This window comes from Crocodylus porosus, unplaced genomic scaffold, assembly GCF_001723895.1.
Source record: "Crocodylus porosus isolate Cpor-Errol unplaced genomic scaffold, CroPor_comp1, whole genome shotgun sequence".
NCBI classification, from domain to species: domain Eukaryota; kingdom Metazoa; phylum Chordata; order Crocodylia; family Crocodylidae; genus Crocodylus; species Crocodylus porosus.
This window is the reverse complement of record NW_017728951.1, coordinates 39175877-39196818: the sequence shown is the minus strand read 5'-3', so window position 1 is coordinate 39196818 and position 20942 is coordinate 39175877. Positions and strand designations below refer to the sequence as shown.

General features: G+C 42.8%; 2 protein-coding genes across 2 annotated transcripts in view; both read right to left on the bottom strand.

Moving 5' to 3' along the window:
- Positions 1 to 13915, bottom strand: part of HELLS (helicase, lymphoid-specific) — a 41221-nt gene extending 27306 nt beyond the window's left edge. The window contains exons 1-7 of the mRNA XM_019556165.1: positions 13879 to 13915; positions 13706 to 13770; positions 11292 to 11333; positions 9130 to 9354; positions 4809 to 4991; positions 4416 to 4559; positions 458 to 654 (exon numbers count right to left, since the gene is read on the bottom strand). Coding sequence (XP_019411710.1) covers positions 458 to 654; positions 4416 to 4559; positions 4809 to 4991; positions 9130 to 9354; positions 11292 to 11333; positions 13706 to 13768 — 854 coding nt within the window. The 5' untranslated portion in view covers positions 13769 to 13770; positions 13879 to 13915. The remainder of the gene's footprint in view (positions 1 to 457; positions 655 to 4415; positions 4560 to 4808; positions 4992 to 9129; positions 9355 to 11291; positions 11334 to 13705; positions 13771 to 13878) is intronic.
- LOC109323863 (lymphoid-specific helicase-like) lies at positions 13793 to 20706 on the bottom strand. The gene is made up of 4 exons (XM_019555531.1): positions 20550 to 20706; positions 20350 to 20471; positions 16060 to 16186; positions 13793 to 13830 (listed from the first exon to the last, which is right to left on the bottom strand). The coding sequence occupies exons 1-4, from the start codon at positions 20578 to 20580 to the stop codon at positions 13793 to 13795; spliced, it is 318 nt and encodes a 105-aa protein (XP_019411076.1). The 5' UTR covers positions 20581 to 20706.
- Between the last annotated feature and the right edge of the window lie 236 nt (positions 20707 to 20942).

Below are 20942 nucleotides of genomic sequence, written 5' to 3'. Positions count from 1 at the left end.
AAAAGAAACAGTTCAGCACCAACTTAGCTAGGCCTAGATACACCATGGCTCCTAGCCCCCCTTCCCCTCCTCTGTGCCACACCGTATCTTGGTGCCACACTGTATTTCTGTGTTTGGTGAGCCATTGTGGGGAGGGGTGGACCCAGCCCAGGACAGCTCACCCAAACTCTAAGCGGCCCTCCAGCTCAAATAACTATCCCCTGCCCCCCCGAGTTATTCCACATGCATTATTCTTTATTACTAAAACCAGTCTCAACACCAAATATAGGGTTATGCTTGAAAAGCACCACAAGTATGAAAAATGCCTTTACAACAAGTAAAATTAAAAAGAACATTATTTTCATCACAGAACTATGATGTATAGAAGATCTGACAACCATGTACCTCAAATACATGTGTTAATTAAAATACTTGGTGTACTGTATTATTGCTTCTGAACTATTAGACTGTGGCCTACCTTTTCAAATCATCAAACACATCTGGGAGCAGGAAGTTAAGCAGAGACCAAAGCTCTGCCAAGTTGTTTTGCAAGGGAGTACCAGTTAACAGAAGTTTATTGTCAGCATTAAACCGTTTTAATTCCCTGATAAGACGGCAGTTCATGTTTTTAATCCTATGACCTTCATCCACTATCAGGTACTTCCAGAAGCAATGCTACAAAAGAAAAGAAAAGGTCACCTACTACTTCAGAAAACGTGATCTTCACTATAAAGTAAATGCTGAATAAGTAGTACTACTCAATAAAAGCAGCCAGAGACCACCCTTTGTAAAGTATTTCTCTCAGCTAATACTGCATGACACCCTCAAAAAAAAAAAAATCGCATAGCACCTCTGGGTGCCATGGCTGCCAAGTTGAGAACTGTAGATTTAGACTAACAATGCAATTGCTGTCAGTCCTGGGTATGACCATAAACTCCATCTGACTGAAGGGTTTGGTGGCTACATGGTGGGACTACTCATGGTGTAGTAGTTCCTATATACTTCATAGACATTTGGGCTGGAAGGGACCCTAGAGGATCATCGAGTCCAGCCCGCTGCCCCAGGGGCAGGAAGTCAGCAGGGATCATAGGATCTCAGCAAGATAAGCATCCAAATGTGTCTCGAAGGCATTCAAAGTGGGTGCTTGAACCGCTTCTGGTGGCAGTCTATTCCAAAACTTGGGGGCTCTAACAGTGAAGTTCTTTCTTATGTCCAGCCTGAATTGGTCACGGCGGAGTTTGTGACCGTTCGATCCTGTCATCCCTTTGGGCACTCTGGCGAACAGACGTTCCCCCAGATCCTGATGAGCATCCCAGTAAATTTATAGGTGGCCAGCAGCTTCACTCCAGACTGCACTTTTCCAGGCTGAAGAGCCCCATGGCTCTCAGCCTCTCATCATAAGGTCTGTTTTCCTGACCTATGATCATGTGCATGACTCTCCTCTGCATCCTCTTAAGCTTCTCCACATCCTTTTTGAATTGTGGAACCCAAAACCAGACGCAGTACTCCAGCTACGGCCTCACCAAAGCCAAGTACAACAGGAGAATGATATCCTTGGACAGCCCACAATGTTGCAACCTCCATAGTAAGGCGAGTATAGGGAGCCACAGTGATAAAATTATTTCCAGGAATGAAGTTGGGGCAGAGGAAGGGAGAGAGAAAGGTTTTGCCTACATTCAAAGTCTAGAAACTTTTTCTATGCGAAGTTCAGTGCCTCCATACTTTGAAATGGAGATCTGAAATTTGATGTGGGGTGGCCTTTATGGCACATGTCCTCCTCTCTTACGCACTAGAAATTTTTAGCTCAATTTACCGACGATACTACAGGCAGTCCTCGACCTACAAAGTTTTGAGTTACAACGTTTTGCACGTTTCAAGTTACGTTTATAAATTGACACCATTTCAGCTTTATGACACCAGTTTTGACTTACAATGCTTGATCCGATGCAACACCACACCAGCGAATAAGTTTGCTGTGTTGCTCATCTCCCTGGAGGACATCTGTCCAAACCTGCTTGGACACTTTCTTTAAGAAAGCAGACAAGACTCCAGAAATCTTGCAGCCAAGACTCCTGGGATGACTCCAGCCAAGAACCCTTCAAGAGTCCAACTCTTCAAAAGTCTAGCAAAGACACCTCAAAGAAGTCCTTCCAAATCAATATCATTGCTATTTACAATATAAATACATTAATTTAACTATATTACTCATCTATAGTTGATCAAGTACAAAATTCTGGGGTATCTTTGGTGAAAAAAGGGCATCAGGCCTTGGTTCAGGGACCAACCCCCCATTTATAACATTGTTTCTTATGAGAAAATTGGTTCCGAGTTGCAATGTTTTGACTTAAGACATGGTTTTCAGGAACCAATTGTGTTGTAAGTCCGAGGACTGCCTGTATCTGCACTGGCCATGCAACCTACATGGGAGAGCTGGGCAGAACTTCCCAGCCACTGCAGTTTCTAGATACACTGTGCCATTTCAGATCTGACACTAAAGAATGGGGCTTCTCTCTCCTGTGTTCTAATTACCTCAGCTTCCTCTATGTTGTTTGGGCTGGGTAATCAAATTTAGAGGTGACAAGGTCTAGACCCTACAACCAGTGTGGGAAATGGAGCAACGGGAAAGCCTAGAAATATGTGGATAAAAACTGGGCCAAGAAACTGGTAGGTGGGGGGAGCAGACACTAAGTCTGCACAAGATACCAGGGAGGATAAGAGAGCAGACAAAGAGCTTTGATGGGGTGAAGGGCTAGGAACTGGCCTGGGAGAGGAGAGAGAGCTTGGAGGCAGTATAATGAATTCAAAATAGGACCATCTGGAAGTAGAGAATGGGTATAAAACAAAGAGCTAGCAGTCAGGAAGAAAAAGGACTGTGATAGATTTGAAGGGAAAGGGCAGAAGAGTATCTACAAGAACATGCAATCTTCCAAAGGTTGGCATGAAACCCAAGGATTCCTGGTCATCCCCTGTAGCACAGCATCTCAACCCCTCTAACTTTGGTCTGCAGAAGACAAACGCCTGCTATGGCAATAGTTTTCAAACTAGGTCATCACGGGTTCCACAAAGATATTGGGGTTAATGGTCAAGCAGGTTGGGAGGTGGTGTGCTACCTTTGTCACCCCGGGTCACCTAGCTCTATCAGGTTAGACAGGCAGCAGAGCCAAGAACAGGTTTGACAGCAGAAGCAGTAATATGAAAGGGTTCCGTGACTTTACAAAGTTTGAAAACCACCATGTTACAGCTGTCATTTCTTGTGTTAGATCAAGAGACAGAAGGTTCCTATTCTGCTGATGAATACAACAATGCTGGATGATGGAAATTGGTTTTCCCCCCTCTAAGAAATGATGCACAAAAAATTATGTTGTATGTTAGTTTTCTGAATTCAGGTCCTGGGGTCTGTGTTGAAATGGAAGCCACACTTGGAATGTATGAAATGGTTTATGTTGTTACATACTCTGAAACAGTCAGGCCATGAACCATGTAGCCTGAATTAGTGGATGCTTGTCTCTGTGCTTTTTATTTCTCCATCTGTAAAATGGAGATAGTTCTCTTTTATTTCACACAGATGTTGTGTTAGCAAAAGTAGTGCACTGACATTGTTAATTTTCTCCCAGACTATTTCATCTTTAGAGCAGGGATTGAAAAGTCCTAGTTAAATAAGGGCCAAGGCCAATTATCAACCAATAAAGGGGGGTGGGGGGAGAGGAGAGGGAAAATACTGAATGGCTGCTCAGTAACTGCACAGAGTAGGGAGTATTTTATATTTTTCATGCACAAAATTAGCACTTAAGGTCTAAATATGTGATCGCTATGTATACATAAGTGGCCAAATAAAGGTTGCACAAGCTATCCTAATTCTCTAACTCCTGAGCAGCTGATCCTCAAAGCTGTGTTCTTTAACCATTTTTTGTGCCTTATTTATAAGCCATCACAAACTGATACTAAATTTAAATTTTATCCAGTTGGCTATAGAAGGCTACCCTGCACCAGAAACACATCTAGACTATAGCATGAAACCTGTCCAAAGGACAACTGTTATTAAGTGACTACTTTAGAAAGGCTAGGTGTGTTAAGTAAAAAAGCTGGTGGATTAAACACTAAGGGAGAGGTGCACTTCCAGATGGGTTTACCATATTCCTTGTTTGTTTTCTTTTTTTGTCTGTCAATTTTCCTGCCATTTCTCCAAAATCCCTCTCAATAATGCATCCTATTTTAAGAACTTACTTAACTATTCAAGCTAGGCCTCAAGCCACTGAAAAAAAAAAAAAAAAAAAAAAAAAAAAAAACACACGTGAAAACATACCTATTCCTACTTTGGGACAACTTCTTGGTAGATAGTGTATGTGAAGATTTCAGTGGAACAGAACACATGGCTTTAAATGATTAGTCATGAGGCCCTCCACCCTGTCAAATGTTTGAAAAAAAGATGAGAGTACCTGCAAGGCATTTCTGTCTCTCATGGCTATTTCAAATGAAGTAATGACCACAGGATGGATCTGCAGTGATCCTTGTTGCCTGTGAATTTTGTGAACCAATTTGCGACGTTCCTGCTGGGCTCCGTGGTACAGCATTGTGGGAATCTAATATAAATCAGATTTGAACATTGAATCCATTTTACAATTACATCTAAGAGAAGGTAGCACAGACACTTAATACTGTGAAGTTATACATAAAACTACCAAATAAAGCACTTTTAAATTTCTATTAATATGAAACAATTGAAACATTTTCTACAATCACATTAAGAATCGTCCTCACGCTTTTAGAAGACTGGCTAGGAACATGAAATAATTTACTCTTCTGAAACACAAAATGACTTCATTTTTTACCTCTGGAGCGAACCTCTTGAATTCAGACATCCAGTTAGGAAGTGTAGACAGGGGACCACATACTAAGAATGGTCCAGGAACTCCTCTCTCTACCATCAGTGCTATTGTTGCTATGCACTGAATAGTTTTTCCTAATCCCATTTCATCAGCCAAAATGCCATTAATGCCATTTTCCCAAAGCATCTACATATATAGAAAGAAACATTTTTACATTAGTATATATAACACTTGTGACTGAATTCACAATTCAGTTTTTGCTAGCAATTTTTCCACATCCACATACCTTGCAAAATTGTATAAGGTCTTTTCCTTGCCTACATTAAATAGAAACAATACATAGGAATGTACTAACTGCATAATCACGTGCACACACAGTGTCAGTTTTGAGTCCATTCAGCCATGTGAAAGTTTAAAAACCTGGACAAGTTAGATATTTGCTTGTACTTAACTGAAAACCCAGTCCAATTTATCTGGTAGTTTTTTGTTGACATTTCTCAGGCTTGTTCCTAAACTCAGAAGTAAAGCTTTGGTATAATTCTCTTTGGCCATATCTATGCATGCACCTAACTGTGGAGTAGTTTAATTAGCTGCACAGTAAAGCAGCTAATTAGACTACTACACCAGCTACACATTCCATGCTATTAGGCCATAGTAATCTAATTAACTCTGTAATAAAATAGTGCTGGCAGGGACAGTACTATCTTACAGTAGAGTAATTAACTGTGATTAAACGCAAGTGTAAACTGCACCTCATCAGCCCAGCCAGCCAGGAGCAGACAGGTGCCTAGCCATATAGCTCTGCACTTTCAGCACCCTTGTGCCCCAGCCAGTTGCTCTGTTGCCTGCCACCGCCAGCTGGAACCCAGGGCTAGGTGGCCCTGGTGTAAGCTGCTCCACCCTGGCTCAAATAGCTGCTGTCCCATGTGCCGGTGTAGCTATGCACCCAGGAGTAGTTTACTCCAGCTCAAACTGCTCCAGGGTTTATTACTTCAAATTAATTCATATGTAAATGCATCCTTTGGGTACTTTTGACCTCACCAAGCAGAACACGTTTCATGCTCCAACCACTTAGAAATTTTTAATATTGAAAAAATAAAAAAAATTAAAATTGCACTTAGACTAGCTCCAGGATGACTACTTCAAAGCACACTCAGAAAAAGCAGAGAGGAGTACAGATGTTAAAAAAAAAAAATATATCAGCACACAAGTAGGAGTCTGCCAAAGAAGCAAGAATTTTTACCTAACTTCAACTGCCTGCTTTCACCCCACTAAAGCCAGTAAGTTGATTTTGGTTAAAAATTAACTAGCAAAAGATAACCCATGCTTGAATCCTTTAATTTCCCTTTGAAACTGTTCACACCCTCCTTTTAATAACCTTTGAACCTGCTTCCTGTATATCAATTTCCCCCTTGTGTTAGGAAGCCAAGTCTGATTCTGTCCCAAAAAAAAATGTATGGCCACATTATGAGCTCTTTCTTGGTATATTATAACCCAAGCCAGTGATTCTCAACCAGGGTGATGGGAACGCTGGGGTGCCACAAGATCCTTTGAAGGGTGCCATAGGAAGTGTGAAGAGATAAACAAAGTATGAGGAGATAATCAGGTAAGAGGCAGGCTCATGCTTTAAGTGTGAAGAAGTAAGCAGACTGGTTTGTGTTTATGCTGACATGACGGTCTACATTAGGGGTATGAAGAGCTGTGTTCTCCAGTGCCTGACCAGCATTAACTACCTGCAGAAATCCTTGAGACAGACAGAGTCCTATGACTGGGGACACAGGAAAGCGATATCACCACGAGAGAACAAAGGATGAGCAAGATCAATACGAGGATGTTGTTACTGCTAATACAGCTTGTAGATATGGAACTATTTTGGTGCATCTGTATATAGAGCAGATATTTTGCTCTGAAGGCCTTTCTACTCACAAAGAACGAACCTTATCTCCTTAATAGTAGCCTATCAGCTTATATTTAGGGATCCTTAACAGACCATTCCAAGGTAAGTAGAGTAATGTCTCCAGTTCAGTGGTTCTCAACCTTTTGACTCAAAGCACTCCTCCTTAACTTGAGAACTAAGTGGCATCCTATTTCAAGAAATGACATTTCTTACAGTGTTTACCTCCTTACAGATGGGTCAGGCAGTGGGAGTAGAGGAACAACTATACGAGGGAAAGCCTGAGTCTGCCCTTATCTGCTCATCTACAAACTCTTTGAGGATCTCACATGCCCCAGTGTACCCCCACATCTGACTGAGAATAACTGCTCTAGCTCATTCATGCCATATGTCAAGACCACTGTTTCTCAAACTTCTCAGACTCAAGGTACACCGTGGAAAGTGAAAAATCCCAACTCTCTTTCTGACTGAAGAAAAATACAACAATTCTTCTGTTACAAAGAACTCAGAACAACCATACCAGGTCAGAGTGTTTTTTTGACACCATGGCTTCCTAATTGAAATCTCTGGGTTTATCATGTTAATCTCATGTAGGAGTTGGTACACTTAACAGTGCTAATATTGCATGGCTCATATAAAAGCAGCTCATAGCATCACAGGGTGCCATGTGATAAAATCCATTTTCCTCCGTTACTAAGACATCTAGCACTTTACTCCTATTTTCAATAGAACATATTTAAAGAAGGCTTTTGACTCACTATCATTAAATACAAATTCGCAGAAAGAGGAAATACAGGTGTTTAAAGCCGAGTTGGGCCTTAATGGTCGCAAGGTTTCTGTATTTGGGGAGATAACAGTAGAGGAGTACCACCACAGGAGTTGCATTCAGAAGGACCTGAAAGGGGACAGATTAATAAATACTCCCATAATACTACGGTGACCACCTGACCCCGGTTTGGCTGAGATAGTCCCACATTTCAGAGGCTGTTCTGGTGTCCTGGCTGTTCGTGAGAATTAAAGAAGTCCCAGATTTTGCCACCCTGCCCACAAGTGCCTGGCCTGGCTCCTCTGAGCAGGAGCTGAAGGTCAGGGATGAGCTGGGCTGAGCCTGGATCCCCACCCTTGGAAGGATTAGTTGGGCTGGGGCACCTGTGGGGGGAGCAGTGCAGAGGCCTGTGGCTAAGCCCAATCCCCTGGGCACAGACAGAGTGTGGTGCCACACTGCACCTTTCCCCTGCCAGCAGCCTCACATTCTGCAGCCACAGCCAAAGCCCAGGATGCAACTGGAATCCCAGGGCAGTAGCCACCAGGAGGAGGTGCCATGTGGCTGTGCAGCATGGGCTGGCAGAACCCAGGGGCACCATTCCCAGTCAGGTACAGCCTCTTTGTGTAAAGGGTGGAGTCCAGATGTGGGCCTCTGCACTGTCCTGCCCCACCCTTCTCTGCCATCAGGACTCCTGGAAGCCACAGGGTTGGGGCTTTTGTGCATGTCTATGAGAAGAGCAGGGTGCAAAGGCATGGTGGGGTGCACCTAACTCTCTGCTGCTGATCTGGGGAGATTAAATTGCTGGAGCTGCTGCTGTTGTTTGCTGGGAGCCTCTCCTGCCTTGCTGGAGGTAGGAGGCCACTGACAAGCCAGGATGTGCAGTGGAAGGAGACAGATGGTGGTAGTGGCTGGAAGGGGGCTGCATAGTCTGCTACTGCTCTAGGTAGGCAGGTTGGAAGGCAGCCTGCAGATCCCTACCTGCCAGCAGCATTTTTTTTCCCTAGGCAGGAAGACAGAGACAGGGACAGGAGGATGTCCAGTCACCAGATCCTGGCAGGGGATGGAAGCAGCAGATGGCAGTGCAGCTCTAAGATGGCAGAAGCCAGCCCAGTGAAGCTAGGGGTTGGGAGGCAGTGAAAACCTGGATCATGCTGACTGCACAGACATGGGCTCCACCTAGTATCGCAGCCAGCACACTGAAGGGCTGGTTATACTGCAGGGGATGGTGCATGCAGTACCCTCCCCCCCCGCCCCCCTCAGATTTCTTTACCTTGTCCCAGATTTCCCTAAAATTATTATTATGGTCACTCTGCATAACACAGACAAAGAAAATGAGCAACTGGAAGGGGGAAAATTCATGGAACAATGTATAAAGAAGTCTTTGTTACACAGTCAACACTCCACCTTTCCATTTAGGGGAAGAGTTGATAACACACATTATCACTACAGTAAGAGGCAGGAAGACTAGATTTGATGTTAGCACTGTTAAAAAACCCACCAAAAAAACCCCCAAACCCCCAAACCCCAAAAGACTTAAAAACACTACACATCCAGACAGTTCCTCATGTGTCATTGCAAAACTAAAAGATGTCTGAGGCTGACAGTTTTTTAGAAATTCTTTACTGCCCTCTCTTTGCCACCAGTTTAAAAATATCAGTTCATACCCTGAGCCATTCCATGCCTTCAACTTGGTACCACCGCATAACACCACCAGTAAAAAGCTTTGGTTGTTGAAAGGGTACTGGCTGCCCACTGAATTTCCGTACTGGATCAAGGAAGTGCTTGGCATTGTGTCGCACAGCTTGAGATAGCCTATCTTTAATGACACTATTAGAGTCTCCATTCTTCTGTAGGTCTTCCGCACACAGTTTATGAGAAGAGGTTTCATCCTAGGGGGATGAGTTCAGAGAATGTTTTAAGTACAGACATAGCACAGTTTAGTTATCCCAGACCCTCTGTAAGCTGCTGAGATTTCTGGCAAATCTGCAGTCAATATTAGTGCTGCAGGTAAACAAATAAGCCTCCAGTCAAAGATAAAAGCAAAGATTTAGTTTGAGTGGAGGGGGTGGGGGGTATAGCCCTGAGCCAATTTAATATTCATTGCTACATAGCTGATTCCCTTGCAAACTTGTATGCTACGTATCTGTACTATCAGAAACTTAATTCATTTTTCTCAAAGATAAAAATTTGGGATTTCACTTTTGAAGGCCTAGGTTTAACATTCAGTTAATGTATGACTAAATGCCACATTTTAAAAACATTTAATAAAGTGGAGGCTAACTTTTTTGGTAGGCATACCACAATTTAAGCCGCACACCCCCTCCAAGTGTCATACGAATCCCATTGCCTTGCCTGATCTGATGCTTTGCACCACGATCCCTCCCTGACCTTCTGCTCTGCTTTCTGTTCCCTCTCCAATCTGCCACATATGGAGGCTACCCATACCACTTTTGGCATGTGTGCCATGGGTTTGCCACCCCAATCTAACAGATCAGGCAAATCTGTAGCAGGACAAGTTTACAAACATTATATCAAGCTCCTCATAACAGGTGCTGCATATGAAAATTGTGAAAGCTTGGACAATGTCTCTTGCAAAAAAATGCAATACAATGGCTGGGGCAAGACTGGATTGTGATAAACAAGACTGCCACAAGAATGTCAAATTCTGCTAATGGCTGCAAGCCATTAGGCATCAAGACAGTGGAGTGCTTATGCCACCCAATATCAGACCCATGCCATAAAATATTAAAAGTAATGTTTAAAAGTATTGGCAGAGACCTGGCCTGCTCCTCACATGTGTATCTAAGACAGCCAGTGAAGGCAAGGAAACTACATACGCATTTCAATTGACCTAGCAGCTAAAGAAAACAAAAGACTAAATATGCATCTCAAGAGAAACTCAAGAGTAACCAATGTCTCTAAGCATCCTGTTTACCCACTCAAGGCTCATCACATTTAACTGAAGTGGCTGCAAACAAGTCTTCACACCTAGACAGATCCAAAACAGGAGCCAGGCAATTTAACAACTGTAGGAAAAATGCTTCGAAGCTGTACAGTTCAACAGCATAGAAACAAGACAGAACTGCCAGCAATGTGTGGACAGTCCAAGGTAGACCAAGAAGCCATTCTGCCACCCAGCCAACAAGCAAAGGAGCCACACTTTGAGGCTGTACAAGAACTGCTTCCTGCCCGCATTGGGTAAAGATCACTTTGCAGCTAAAGAGAATACAAAGACTAACAGCTCGTTTCATATTGGGAAAGTCTTTTTCTGTTATTTAGTTTTGTAGCTTATTAGTAGTTATTAAAACAAACCTTTCTGCTATTCATCAACTGATTGTTGTGTCAATTCTCAGAGCACTAGGTTTAAAAACCTGCTTCCTAAATCTATAACTGTGTTGCACTTAAAGTGCTTACTGCAACAAATACAATCAAGTCAGGTAAAAGTTAAGTAACAAAAATATCATAGCATTATTGTTCTTCCATTCCTGAAATTACATTTATCCTTTATAAAAAAGATGCAGATTTTTGCTTTTTTCTTTTCAGCTGAAATAAAGAGGTGTAATGTTTAAAGACATTCAAGCTCCAAGTTATTCAATTGTTGTATATATCCTTAAATCTCTTATTGTATGCACTATAACAATACATGACTGTTATAAATACGTTTTCAGTAGCCAAATAAAAGACATCATATGTAGAACTGAATGATGGAAGCAGGGAAATGCAATAAGGAATCTTGAGAAATTAAAAGCATCTTGGCAGATAATTAAAGATACATATGTAAGTTGGCATAAAGTGCACTTATAAGGTGTGATCTGTGCAGACATACCTGATTTTCTACTTTGCTTTTTTTTGCCACTGACAAGATTTCCTAGAAATAAAAAGCAAATGGACAGTAAAGCATGCCTTGCTAGCCACCCTGAAGACTAATACTGCAATATGCACTTCTGTAGCATGTTTAATCCAAGAAACTGAAAAAACTTTAAATGAATTTCAGTACATCATAAAAGTAAATATTTCCATTTGTAGATAAGGGAATGGATACAGAAAATTTAAGTATGTTTAAAAGCTATACAGTCAGTCAATCCTGGGAATTCTTATCTAAAAGCAGCTGGATAGAAAGGAAAAGAACATCTTTCATTCCAATTTAAGGATTGCTCATTTTTAACAAATTATATGTAGTTATGCTAGACAGCATAAAAAGAGAAATCACACACCAAATTCTAGCCTGCAGCTTCTCCAAAACTGCACTTGACAATTTACTGTTAATTAAGGAATTATATTGTATTTATTATTCATGGATGAGGCAGATTCTGGCCTTTTCTCTCTTAAAACATGGGGGGGGGATGAGCATCCCTCATGTGCTTTACAGCTCTGCAGTAAAGCATCACCATCTACATGTGCACCAGTATTAGCGTGCAGTAAATTAATTAACTCTGCCATAAGATAGTACCATCAAGGACAGTAATATCAGCAGGGATCTGGGTTCTCCGTTTCCCATGGAAAAACTGAGAAAATTCCAGATTTCCTGTTTTTAGCAGAGAAAATGCAGATTCTTTCTTTTAGCAGAGAAACCCGTGGATTTTCCTGCTTTTGCAAAGAGTTCTGTGGGGTGTCCGAGTTCCAGCCTGCAAGAGCTGTTTGCAAAAGCATCAGGGAAAGCCCCAGCCCTGCCCTGAGGAGCAGGGCCTGAGGCATTTAGTTAGTTCCAAGTGTTGGGTCATGCTCCATTTCCTTCTAGAGCTTGTGAAGAGCTAAGTAGGGTTTGCAGGAACTGTGGGGCAGGGCTGTGGGGAACGATTCCCCCCCCGCGTGCAAACCCCCGATCCCTGCTGGAGTGCCCAGCTTCAAATTGATGAGGACTGGGGGTTTGCATGGGGTGGGGGGAAAATAACTGGTATGAAGCCAACCACTCTGGCAGGGATCAGGGATTTGCAGCTGGCCAGAGCGCCCGGCTGCCTGTATGCGGAGCACTAGCAGCCCAACTGGGCTTGGGCCTTCATGTTTCATGCGTAGCCGGCCAGGCACTCTGGCCAGCTGCAAACCCCCGATCCCTGCTGGAGTAGTCAGCTTTATACTGGTGATCCCTCCCCAACCCCTCGTGAAAATCCTTGATCCGTGCCAGAGTGCCCAGCTTTATACTGGCAAGGACTAGGGTTTGCACAGGGTAGAAATCGCCAGTATAAAGCCACGCACTCCGATAGGGATTGGGGTTTGCAGCTGGCTGGAATACCTGCCCAGCTACATGTTAGGCATGGAGGCAACAAGCTCAGTCGGGTTGCTACCACTCCACGTGCAGGCAGGCGGACACTCCAGTAGGAATTGGGGGTTTGCAGCTCGCCAGAGTGCCAGCTGCCTGCAAGTGTAACATGGAGGTGCCAGGCTGGGCAGGCTCCAGACCTCCACGTGCAGCTTCCTGCATTCCTACAGAATGCTACACATGGAGGTACAGAGGTTGCTCAGGTTGATGGCAGCAGCTCTCACACCACCCCCGCCACTGCTACCTGCCTACAAACACCATGCTCAAGCCCACCCCGCCACCCTTCCCCCCCACATCCAGTCAAATATTGTTATATTTAATTTACATATTTTTTAAGAAAGCAATTAATTTTGCTTAATGTTGAGTTTTGCTGCACACAGTTTTGAATGTCCTGTATAGCCAAGGGAATTATGTGCAAAAAACGTCTCAGCTGTGGCCCCAGCCCCCTCCCACCCTGTGGGGCTGCCTGGGGACTTCTTCACAGCCTACTACCTCCCAGCCAGGGAGCCTTCCCCATGTCTTCCACCAGTTCACAACCCCTGCAAGCATGCCCTCTGTATCCTGCAGGGCTGGGGGGCACCATCAGGGTTGTGGGGGGGCATTTAATTTTAATCACGGATTGGGGGGGTAAATCAGAGAATTTGCAAATTTTTAATCATAGAAAACCAGGATCCTTGAATATGAGAGATAGTACTATCAGGCTACTCTGCCCTGGCTCAAACTGCTGCTGTCCTGAGCGCACATGCACAGAGGAGCAGTTTGAGCTGTGTCAGAGTTTATTTGGCCAGATTAATTGAACATGTAGATGCACCCAGAATATCACGAACATTCCAGCTCAACACAAATATATTCTGAATATGCTGCATTACTTTCAAATACTGCTGTCCTGTGGTGAACTATATCACAATCTAATACTAATTTACAGAAAACAATTTTACATTTGCATTAAGCTAAAGAAAGTACTCTAGTAGTCAATCTATTACCTCTTTGGATATTACTTCTGAAATGTTATAGGTTCCATCTTCTCTTCCTCTTTTCTTTTTCATGGCTATTGAATGATATTACAGAGATCATAAAAGCTCAAAAACTATTGGTATACATTTTTTATCTAAAGAAAATTAAACATGGACAAAAACTCCAAAGTAAAAACAACTACCTGATTTCTCGTCTTTTCCATCAGTTAGATTTTGACCCTGGAAAATAAAAGTGGTTAAATCACTTTATGTATTTTTCTAATGTTATTTGGATAAATGAGAGCAATAAAACTGTAATCAAAATTAGCCTGTTCACATTAGTATTTGTAACTACATTTGAAATTACATTTCAAAATAACACTATATATAAATATGTTGCTAAAAAAAAAAATACTGCCTGTTTAACAAGCTCAAACTTACCAGTTAAACAGTTTTGAGTTAAGTTACAACCTACCAAAGGCTTTGTAGGAAGCACTATCCAGCAGCAGTGCAGAAAACTGTTCTAGTTAAAAATCACTCTATAATAATTTTCAGAGAGGTTTCTATAAAGGCATCCATGCCAGATAACTAATCAGCCATTACTGAGTGCTAATGTTTAATTTTCATGGTACACCATGGGCATATTTGAATATGAAGCTAATAGCTGGAGCTGGGGGAAGGGAATCTACGTTCTCCTACTAGCTGAATGTTAACTATAACACTTAATGGAAAAGGATTCTACCTACTGTGAAACACATTGTACACAATCGATATTGGGATGTTTGTTATTTATGCCAATCCTTTCAAAACACACTATTAATGAATAGCTTTGTACAAAACAGCCAATATATCTTACTTTTGCAGTTTTTAGTAATGCTTCTCGCTTTTTTTCTAATTTCTCTTTCCTTTTCTGTTCCTAAAAAAACAAGCAAAAACAAAACACAAAGTTCTTATCTACACAGAACACCTGTAGTAACTTAAACCATTATAAGAATTCCAATGACATGCATCTGCATGAACAATACAGTCTGGGACTTGATTTACTTCCGCAGTCTCACACATTTCAAAATAGTGCCAAAACAAAATAGCTGAAAACACTCGGTGAAATAAGAGGAATTGTTCTGCACCTGTTTTCTGACAGCTTCATAAAATACCATCAGGGAGATAAAGCATTTCTGATATGTAGACTACTATAAAATAATGAAGCATATTAGTCATTAAGCTTATTTTACACAAGAGTAATAGCAGGGGGTTAATGAGCTCAAACTAGCTCAACAGGGTGCTCATCCAGCCTCCTCTTGAACACCTCCAACAATAGCAACTGTACCACCTCTGCTGGAAACGTGTTCCAGGTTCTAGTTACCCTTACAGAGAAGAATTTCTTCCTTATGAACAGTCTAAATCTTCCTTCTGTTAATTTGTGACCATTGGTCCTCATCCTCCCAAGAACTGCCTTCCTGAAGAGTTGCTCCCGCAGATATTGGTGCTCCCCCCTGACATACTTGTAGGTGGCTATCAAGTCACCTCTCAGCCTCCTCTTAGTCAGACCGAACAAGCTTAGTTCCTGGAGTCTCTCCTCATAGGGCCTATCCTCCAGGCCCCTGATCATGCAAGTGACCCTTCTCTGAACCCTCTCGAACTTATCTGCATCCTTCTTGATGTGCAGTGCCCAAAACTGGGCACATTGTAACAGCTGCAGTCTCACCAATGTTGAGTAGAGGGAGAAGCACCTCTGGATCTGTTGGCAACACACTCGGTGATGCACGCCAGACTTCTATTTGCCCTGCTGGCGATTTCTTCACACTGATGGCTCATATTCATCTTTTGGTCAATAGTGATCGCCAGGTCCCATTCAGATGCTGTGCCAGCCAGTGGGCTACCACTTATCTTACAGCTATGGTAAAGGTTCTTCCTATCCAGATGAGGTTCAACAGGGAAACATTCTGCGTTCTTCATCTAATTCTGATTAGCCCATATAGCTTCTGCTGATTTGCCTTCATCATATCATAACTCTTCCAATATTAGACTCTATCCTTTGTGAAGGGCAATTTAATTTAATTTTCACATGACAAAATGTGATACCCTTGGGTACCTTTAGTTCCTACACCAGAGACTTGGGGGGAAAAAAAAAAAAAAACCCACAAAGAAGAGCCCTGGAGTACCACATTTCCCAAAGCCCATTTTTACATGGGTTTAAGCAAGCATCAGAAGACACCACAGCCTTATTTGTCCTAGATTTGCCTTTGAGGGGAAATTTTCATAAGAATCGGTAGTGCTGATAAAAATTAAACCACTAATCTCTCATTCCACTGCCTCACATCTACTCCTTAGCCTGCTCTACATAAAAAGAACAAACAAGATTCTTTAATTTATCTTTAAAATACCCACCTCCAGCTGCTGTTGTTCCATTTTGGTTAGCAAAAATTTTGAATAGATGTTGCTTTTCTCCAGCAAATGCTGAAGCCTCTTGTAGCGCATTTCACTAGAGTCTCTGTCCCAGGACATTCGGGCCTATAAATACAGAAGGAATTAAAGTATTTAGTTCTTCAGCTTTTACTGTTCTTGAAGTTAATAAATATCATTCTATTCATCCCATAAAATACCCTTGTACTGTACGTATTGAGATACCTTCCCCCAATAATCATACGCAAAAGATTTATGAACGCAACATATTCCTCCCACAAATAGTCAAATGATCTGCTTTTGTGTTTATTTTTTTGCCACGTGAATGACAGTTCTGCAATGGTACATACTATAATAGATATTATTCATTATATTAATGTAACAGCATGTGAGAGAGTTTGCTGAATGTGAACTAAACCTAAACGTTAGTCTCTGAAGTCAGATCTATAGCATAAGTTTACTTGAATTAATCTGGTGCTTGCCAACCTTGACAGCAAAATCTAAATCTACTGGCAGTTTTCAGTGTTCATGTTGTGATACCTACTAATACAGGGAGGGTTTCTAGAGATAAAAGAGATAATCTGTTTTAACAACTTTTAGAATAACTCCTGTTCAACACCAACAAAACAAACTAATTCCTAGTGTGGATGAAGCCAAATGATTACTGGACAGGGCAATTAAAGATTATCATACATGCACTTGATAGTACTATCTTTAGTACCTTTGATAACAAAAGTTGATACTGGTACTCTGATATATAAAATGTGAGTAAAAGCTCACTAATAAGAGTTTGTGAATTCCTTTCCTAAGCCCAAAAAAACAGCAGTGTTTCTCAGCCAGGGTGCCCCAGCTTAGCACAATGTGGCATGCAGGAAGTTTTCTGCTAGAATAGCTATTAAACATTTGAAAGGGGATGATTTAGCATCTCTAAAGCAGCATGTTCCCCAGGGCAAGAAATGCAAAGGCTTGCGGTCCCAGTGCCTTACCTGAACAAAATCTTCAAAAGCCTCATTGAGTGAGGAAGGTAATGCTGATAGAAAAGTGCTAGAGCTAGATGGCAGGGCAGTGTAACTGAATGATAGAACAATAATTATTAGGAGAGAAAGGGAAGCTTGCTCATTTCTTTCAGACACAGTACCAGGATCCTGCTAATCTGTGGCAATCCTAATGTGACTGTCCCCTTGACATGACAGTGAGCACTGGAGGTGAACTAGATTAATCACTTAGAAAATGTTAGTCAATACATGAGAGAGGTTCTGAAACAAAGATGGAAGCAGTTCTATGAGCCAATGCAGCAAGTTAGCAGACAGGATTGATTTCAAGAGCGGAAGTTTGTTTTAAACTATCTCTTTGTTGCTTCACCCATTTTCAAAGGTTCATCTACACATGTGTGTACAAGTCTTGTTTTTGCTATTTTACTGTTATATTCTTGCTGCCCTTTGTTGATCAATTTCACACAAAATGCACTTAAATGATGACAACCCCTTAAGTTGAGAGGTAACAATGGATAAAGCAGTTTCTGGAGTCTCAACCCTAGGCTATGATGTGGTAAAAAGGGTATGGGCAAAACTGTCTCATATCGAAGTATGCTATAAACAACTCTGGGCTAATTCTAGAGAAAAAGAATAAATAACAGGGGAGACAGAAGGGGGCAGGAATGCAGGCAACCTCTTCCCCCACCACCCAAATTGCCTGCATTTCATTTTCGCCAGGCATCGGAGACTAACTATGCAACCTATAGGAAGAACTGTCTAACCAGCCATGAGCGCACTTTTTTTTTTTTGGAACTATACCCCATTCTCACACAATCTCCATTAGTTTCTGCTTTCCTTGTTTCAGTTTTCTTTCCTTGCTAAATAGCACCTGAGCTCCTGAAGGCTTTGTATTTGTAAGGCCACCAGTACCAAGACTCCAGTTAGAATTAAGCTACTTTTTCAGCTAACTGCTATTGCTGACTTGTTGCTGGGCTAGAACACAGTTTCACTCCAAACAATTAGTGAATCTGAAGGATTTTCCCCTTGACTAATCAAGAAAAATGCAAGAAAGGGGAACAGGATGGTTAGATCCACAAAGAATTTTAAACCTTTGATTCACTCAGTTTGTCCAGAACAGACTTTTATTCTGTTCATCTATTTGCTCCTGTACCCCAAGCAAGATTTTCCTAACGCTTTGCTAATGCTAGAAAGATTTTGCTGTTTTTTTCATCAGATTTGCTGTCATACCACAGAATAGACAAGCAGAGCTTCTGTTAAGCTGCTGTACAAATCACTTGGCAGGGGGTGCACAGTTGTGACAAGCACTAAAGAAATAAGGCCTCATGAACATGTAGGTTCTTGCAGGTTGCTAATGGCCTGAATGTAATGACACAAGTAGGCCCCTCCCTTGCCTGCAAGGTACCAGTAAGCATGTAGGATAGAACAATGACTGTGAGAGAAAGGAATGCCAAAGAAACTGTATAGACATTTAAAATGAAATTAATAAGTCTATTACGTTTCTGGTATAAATTGGGAAAGCATTTAAAGCTTCTCTTTTCAATATTAGCCTTCAGATTGAAATACTGTATTTGCTCCACTACAGAAGTTGCCCTTCTTTTAAAAGTCTAAGAAGGCCACTCAGTTTTGACCAACCATAGCAACAGATAAATGTATTTTTCCAAGGTTGAAAGTTATATCCATACTCACACCCTGTGTTCAGATAAACTAGATTTAAACTTCAAAACATCAAAACTAATGTACTCTATGGACAAGTATGCTTTCCTGTTTTAAAAAAAAGTTAAGAAAAAAAACCTAGCAAGTGAAATGGGTTAATTTTCTTCAAATTAATGCATAAATGAGCATACATAACACAAGTTCAGAACCTCCCACCCTCTACTATTATAAACCATCATTTTCCCTTGCTCCAAAAGGTAATGAGAAAGGAGGCCAGTTCCACTTGACTGTTTCTAATATCAAAGCTTGAATATATGCCACAAGAAGCAATAAAACATAAGGGTGTATAGCTCTGGAAAATCAGCTTTGAATTGATCCTGCATTATTACATGAGCAACATTTTCTGGTACTTGAACAACAGATTAGATTTAAAATCATACTAACATTTTCTCCAAATCTAAGTAATGAATACAGAAAACTGCATTTCCTCACAATTTAAAGAAGTTTATGTTTACAAACAAGGTAATATTGATCTTGAATCAGCCTGTAAGACCAGTGTTAAACAGAGCAGTTAACCTTCCTAAACCATGTCAAGCTCTGTCAGCTTGACAAGTCCAAGTAAAAAATTGCATTACTAGAATAGAGTCATTTCACCCTCACCTCGCCCACACAAGTTGTAGAGCAGTTGAATTCTACAACAGTCAGAAGCTCCTTGGATCTCTGCTCGGGGAGCTGTGGAAGGTGACTGATTCAAAAAGGGACTGGACACATTCTTGGAAGAAAGGGACATAGATAGAGACTGAGCATGGGACTGAGAGGTCCGTCATAGGACATTCTGGTTTTCTGTACTCTGTCCTCTATTGATACGAGACCTGATGCCTTTATGCCCTTTATTTCTCTTCAAGAGAAAAACAGAGGACATAAAAAGGCATGAGTACCCAGTTTCATATCGCCAGAAGATAACTGGACTGTCCTCTACAACAATGGTCTCCAAAGTGGGGTGCACGCACCCCAGGGGGTGTGCAAGATGATCCACTGGGGTGCAGGAAGAAAATATTAGAACTTCTATTTCTATAAAAATACATATATTGGGGGTGCGTGCTCAAAAATTTTTTACTGATGGGGTACGCGATCAAAAAAGTTTGGAGACTTCTGCTCTATTATGATGGCTACCCTAGGTACAGCCTCAACCCTGGTTATACCCAGCTCACTATCTTTCAGCATCCACTCTCTGCCACAGTCCAACACCGTGTGCACCAATTCCTCCTCCTCCATGCTACCTATGAAAGGGAAGGTGGTGGCGGCATCCTCAGGCTGGCAGGCACCAAATGTCCAAGGAGTGGTTCGGATGGACCCTCCTGAGGACTTCCAGTGTCCTGGCTTCGTTCCCTGCCAGCACCATGTTGAGGACCAGGACTCAGAAGGATTGCGGGTACCAGGTAGGCAGCTGGTTGCCCATCCAATGGGGCTGGCCACCTGCGACAAAGGACACTGAGCGAGATGGACCTGGGCATGACCCACTCAAGGGTAGCTCTTATACTAAGGATTCCTCTGAACTGATGCCAGCTCTTAACTAGCTGGAGTCGTGGCTCGCGGGTCCCAGCGGTGCCGCCCCCCGCTCACCTTCGCCAGCATCTGCCGCTCCTCCTCCGCGCCCGCGACCGCCAGCTGCTCCTCCTCCTGCAGCATGGCCGGCGTGATCACCGCCGCCGCCGCCTGCGCGCCCATCTCCGCTGGTAGCAGCTCTGCCGAGGAACGCACGGAGCTGAGCTGTGGCCGCCCCCTCCCAGCGACATCCTCCCGCGTGGCCGGGCAGCGCTCACCGCCACTGGTCGGGCTGTTGTGAGCCGGCATTGCCCCACGCGCCGAGCAGAGGCCGTGAGGGGAGCGGGGCGGAGTGGACCCGTCCGGCGCTTCTCAGCTTCCCGCGCTGCCTTCCTACCACGCGCCGCGAAACCCTTGGATCTCACAAGAACCCGCCCCCAGCCTCCGCCCCCCAAAAACCGCGCGCTGCCCGAAACCCTGCGAGAGCGGGCACTGTCGCGAGAGCTTCCAACAGACAAGCGCGGAAGACGCAGCGTCACGTCCCACCCCCAGCGGGTAGAGTTGCCCATCCGGGGCCTCGTCGCGCACAACGCGCTTAACCCCTTGTGTGCCACGGGGGCTAGAGCGCCCGTTGTCTCAGTTATGTGCGGGGTGGCAGGGCAGGTCTGGGG

Excerpts from the sequence above, each read along its gene's own strand:
- LOC109323863 (XM_019555531.1), bottom strand. The coding sequence starts at position 20,580 with ATGCCGGCTCACAACAGCCCGACCAGTGGCG. Across the intron at positions 16,187-20,349 it reads AGCGGCAGATGCTGGCGAAG|GCCCGAATGTCCTGGGACAG; the intron begins GTGAGCGGGGGG and ends CTGTATTTATAG. Across the intron at positions 13,831-16,059 it reads ACAACAGCAGCTGGAGGTGG|ATAAAAAATGTATACCAATA; the intron begins GTATTTTAAAGA and ends AATTTTCTTTAG.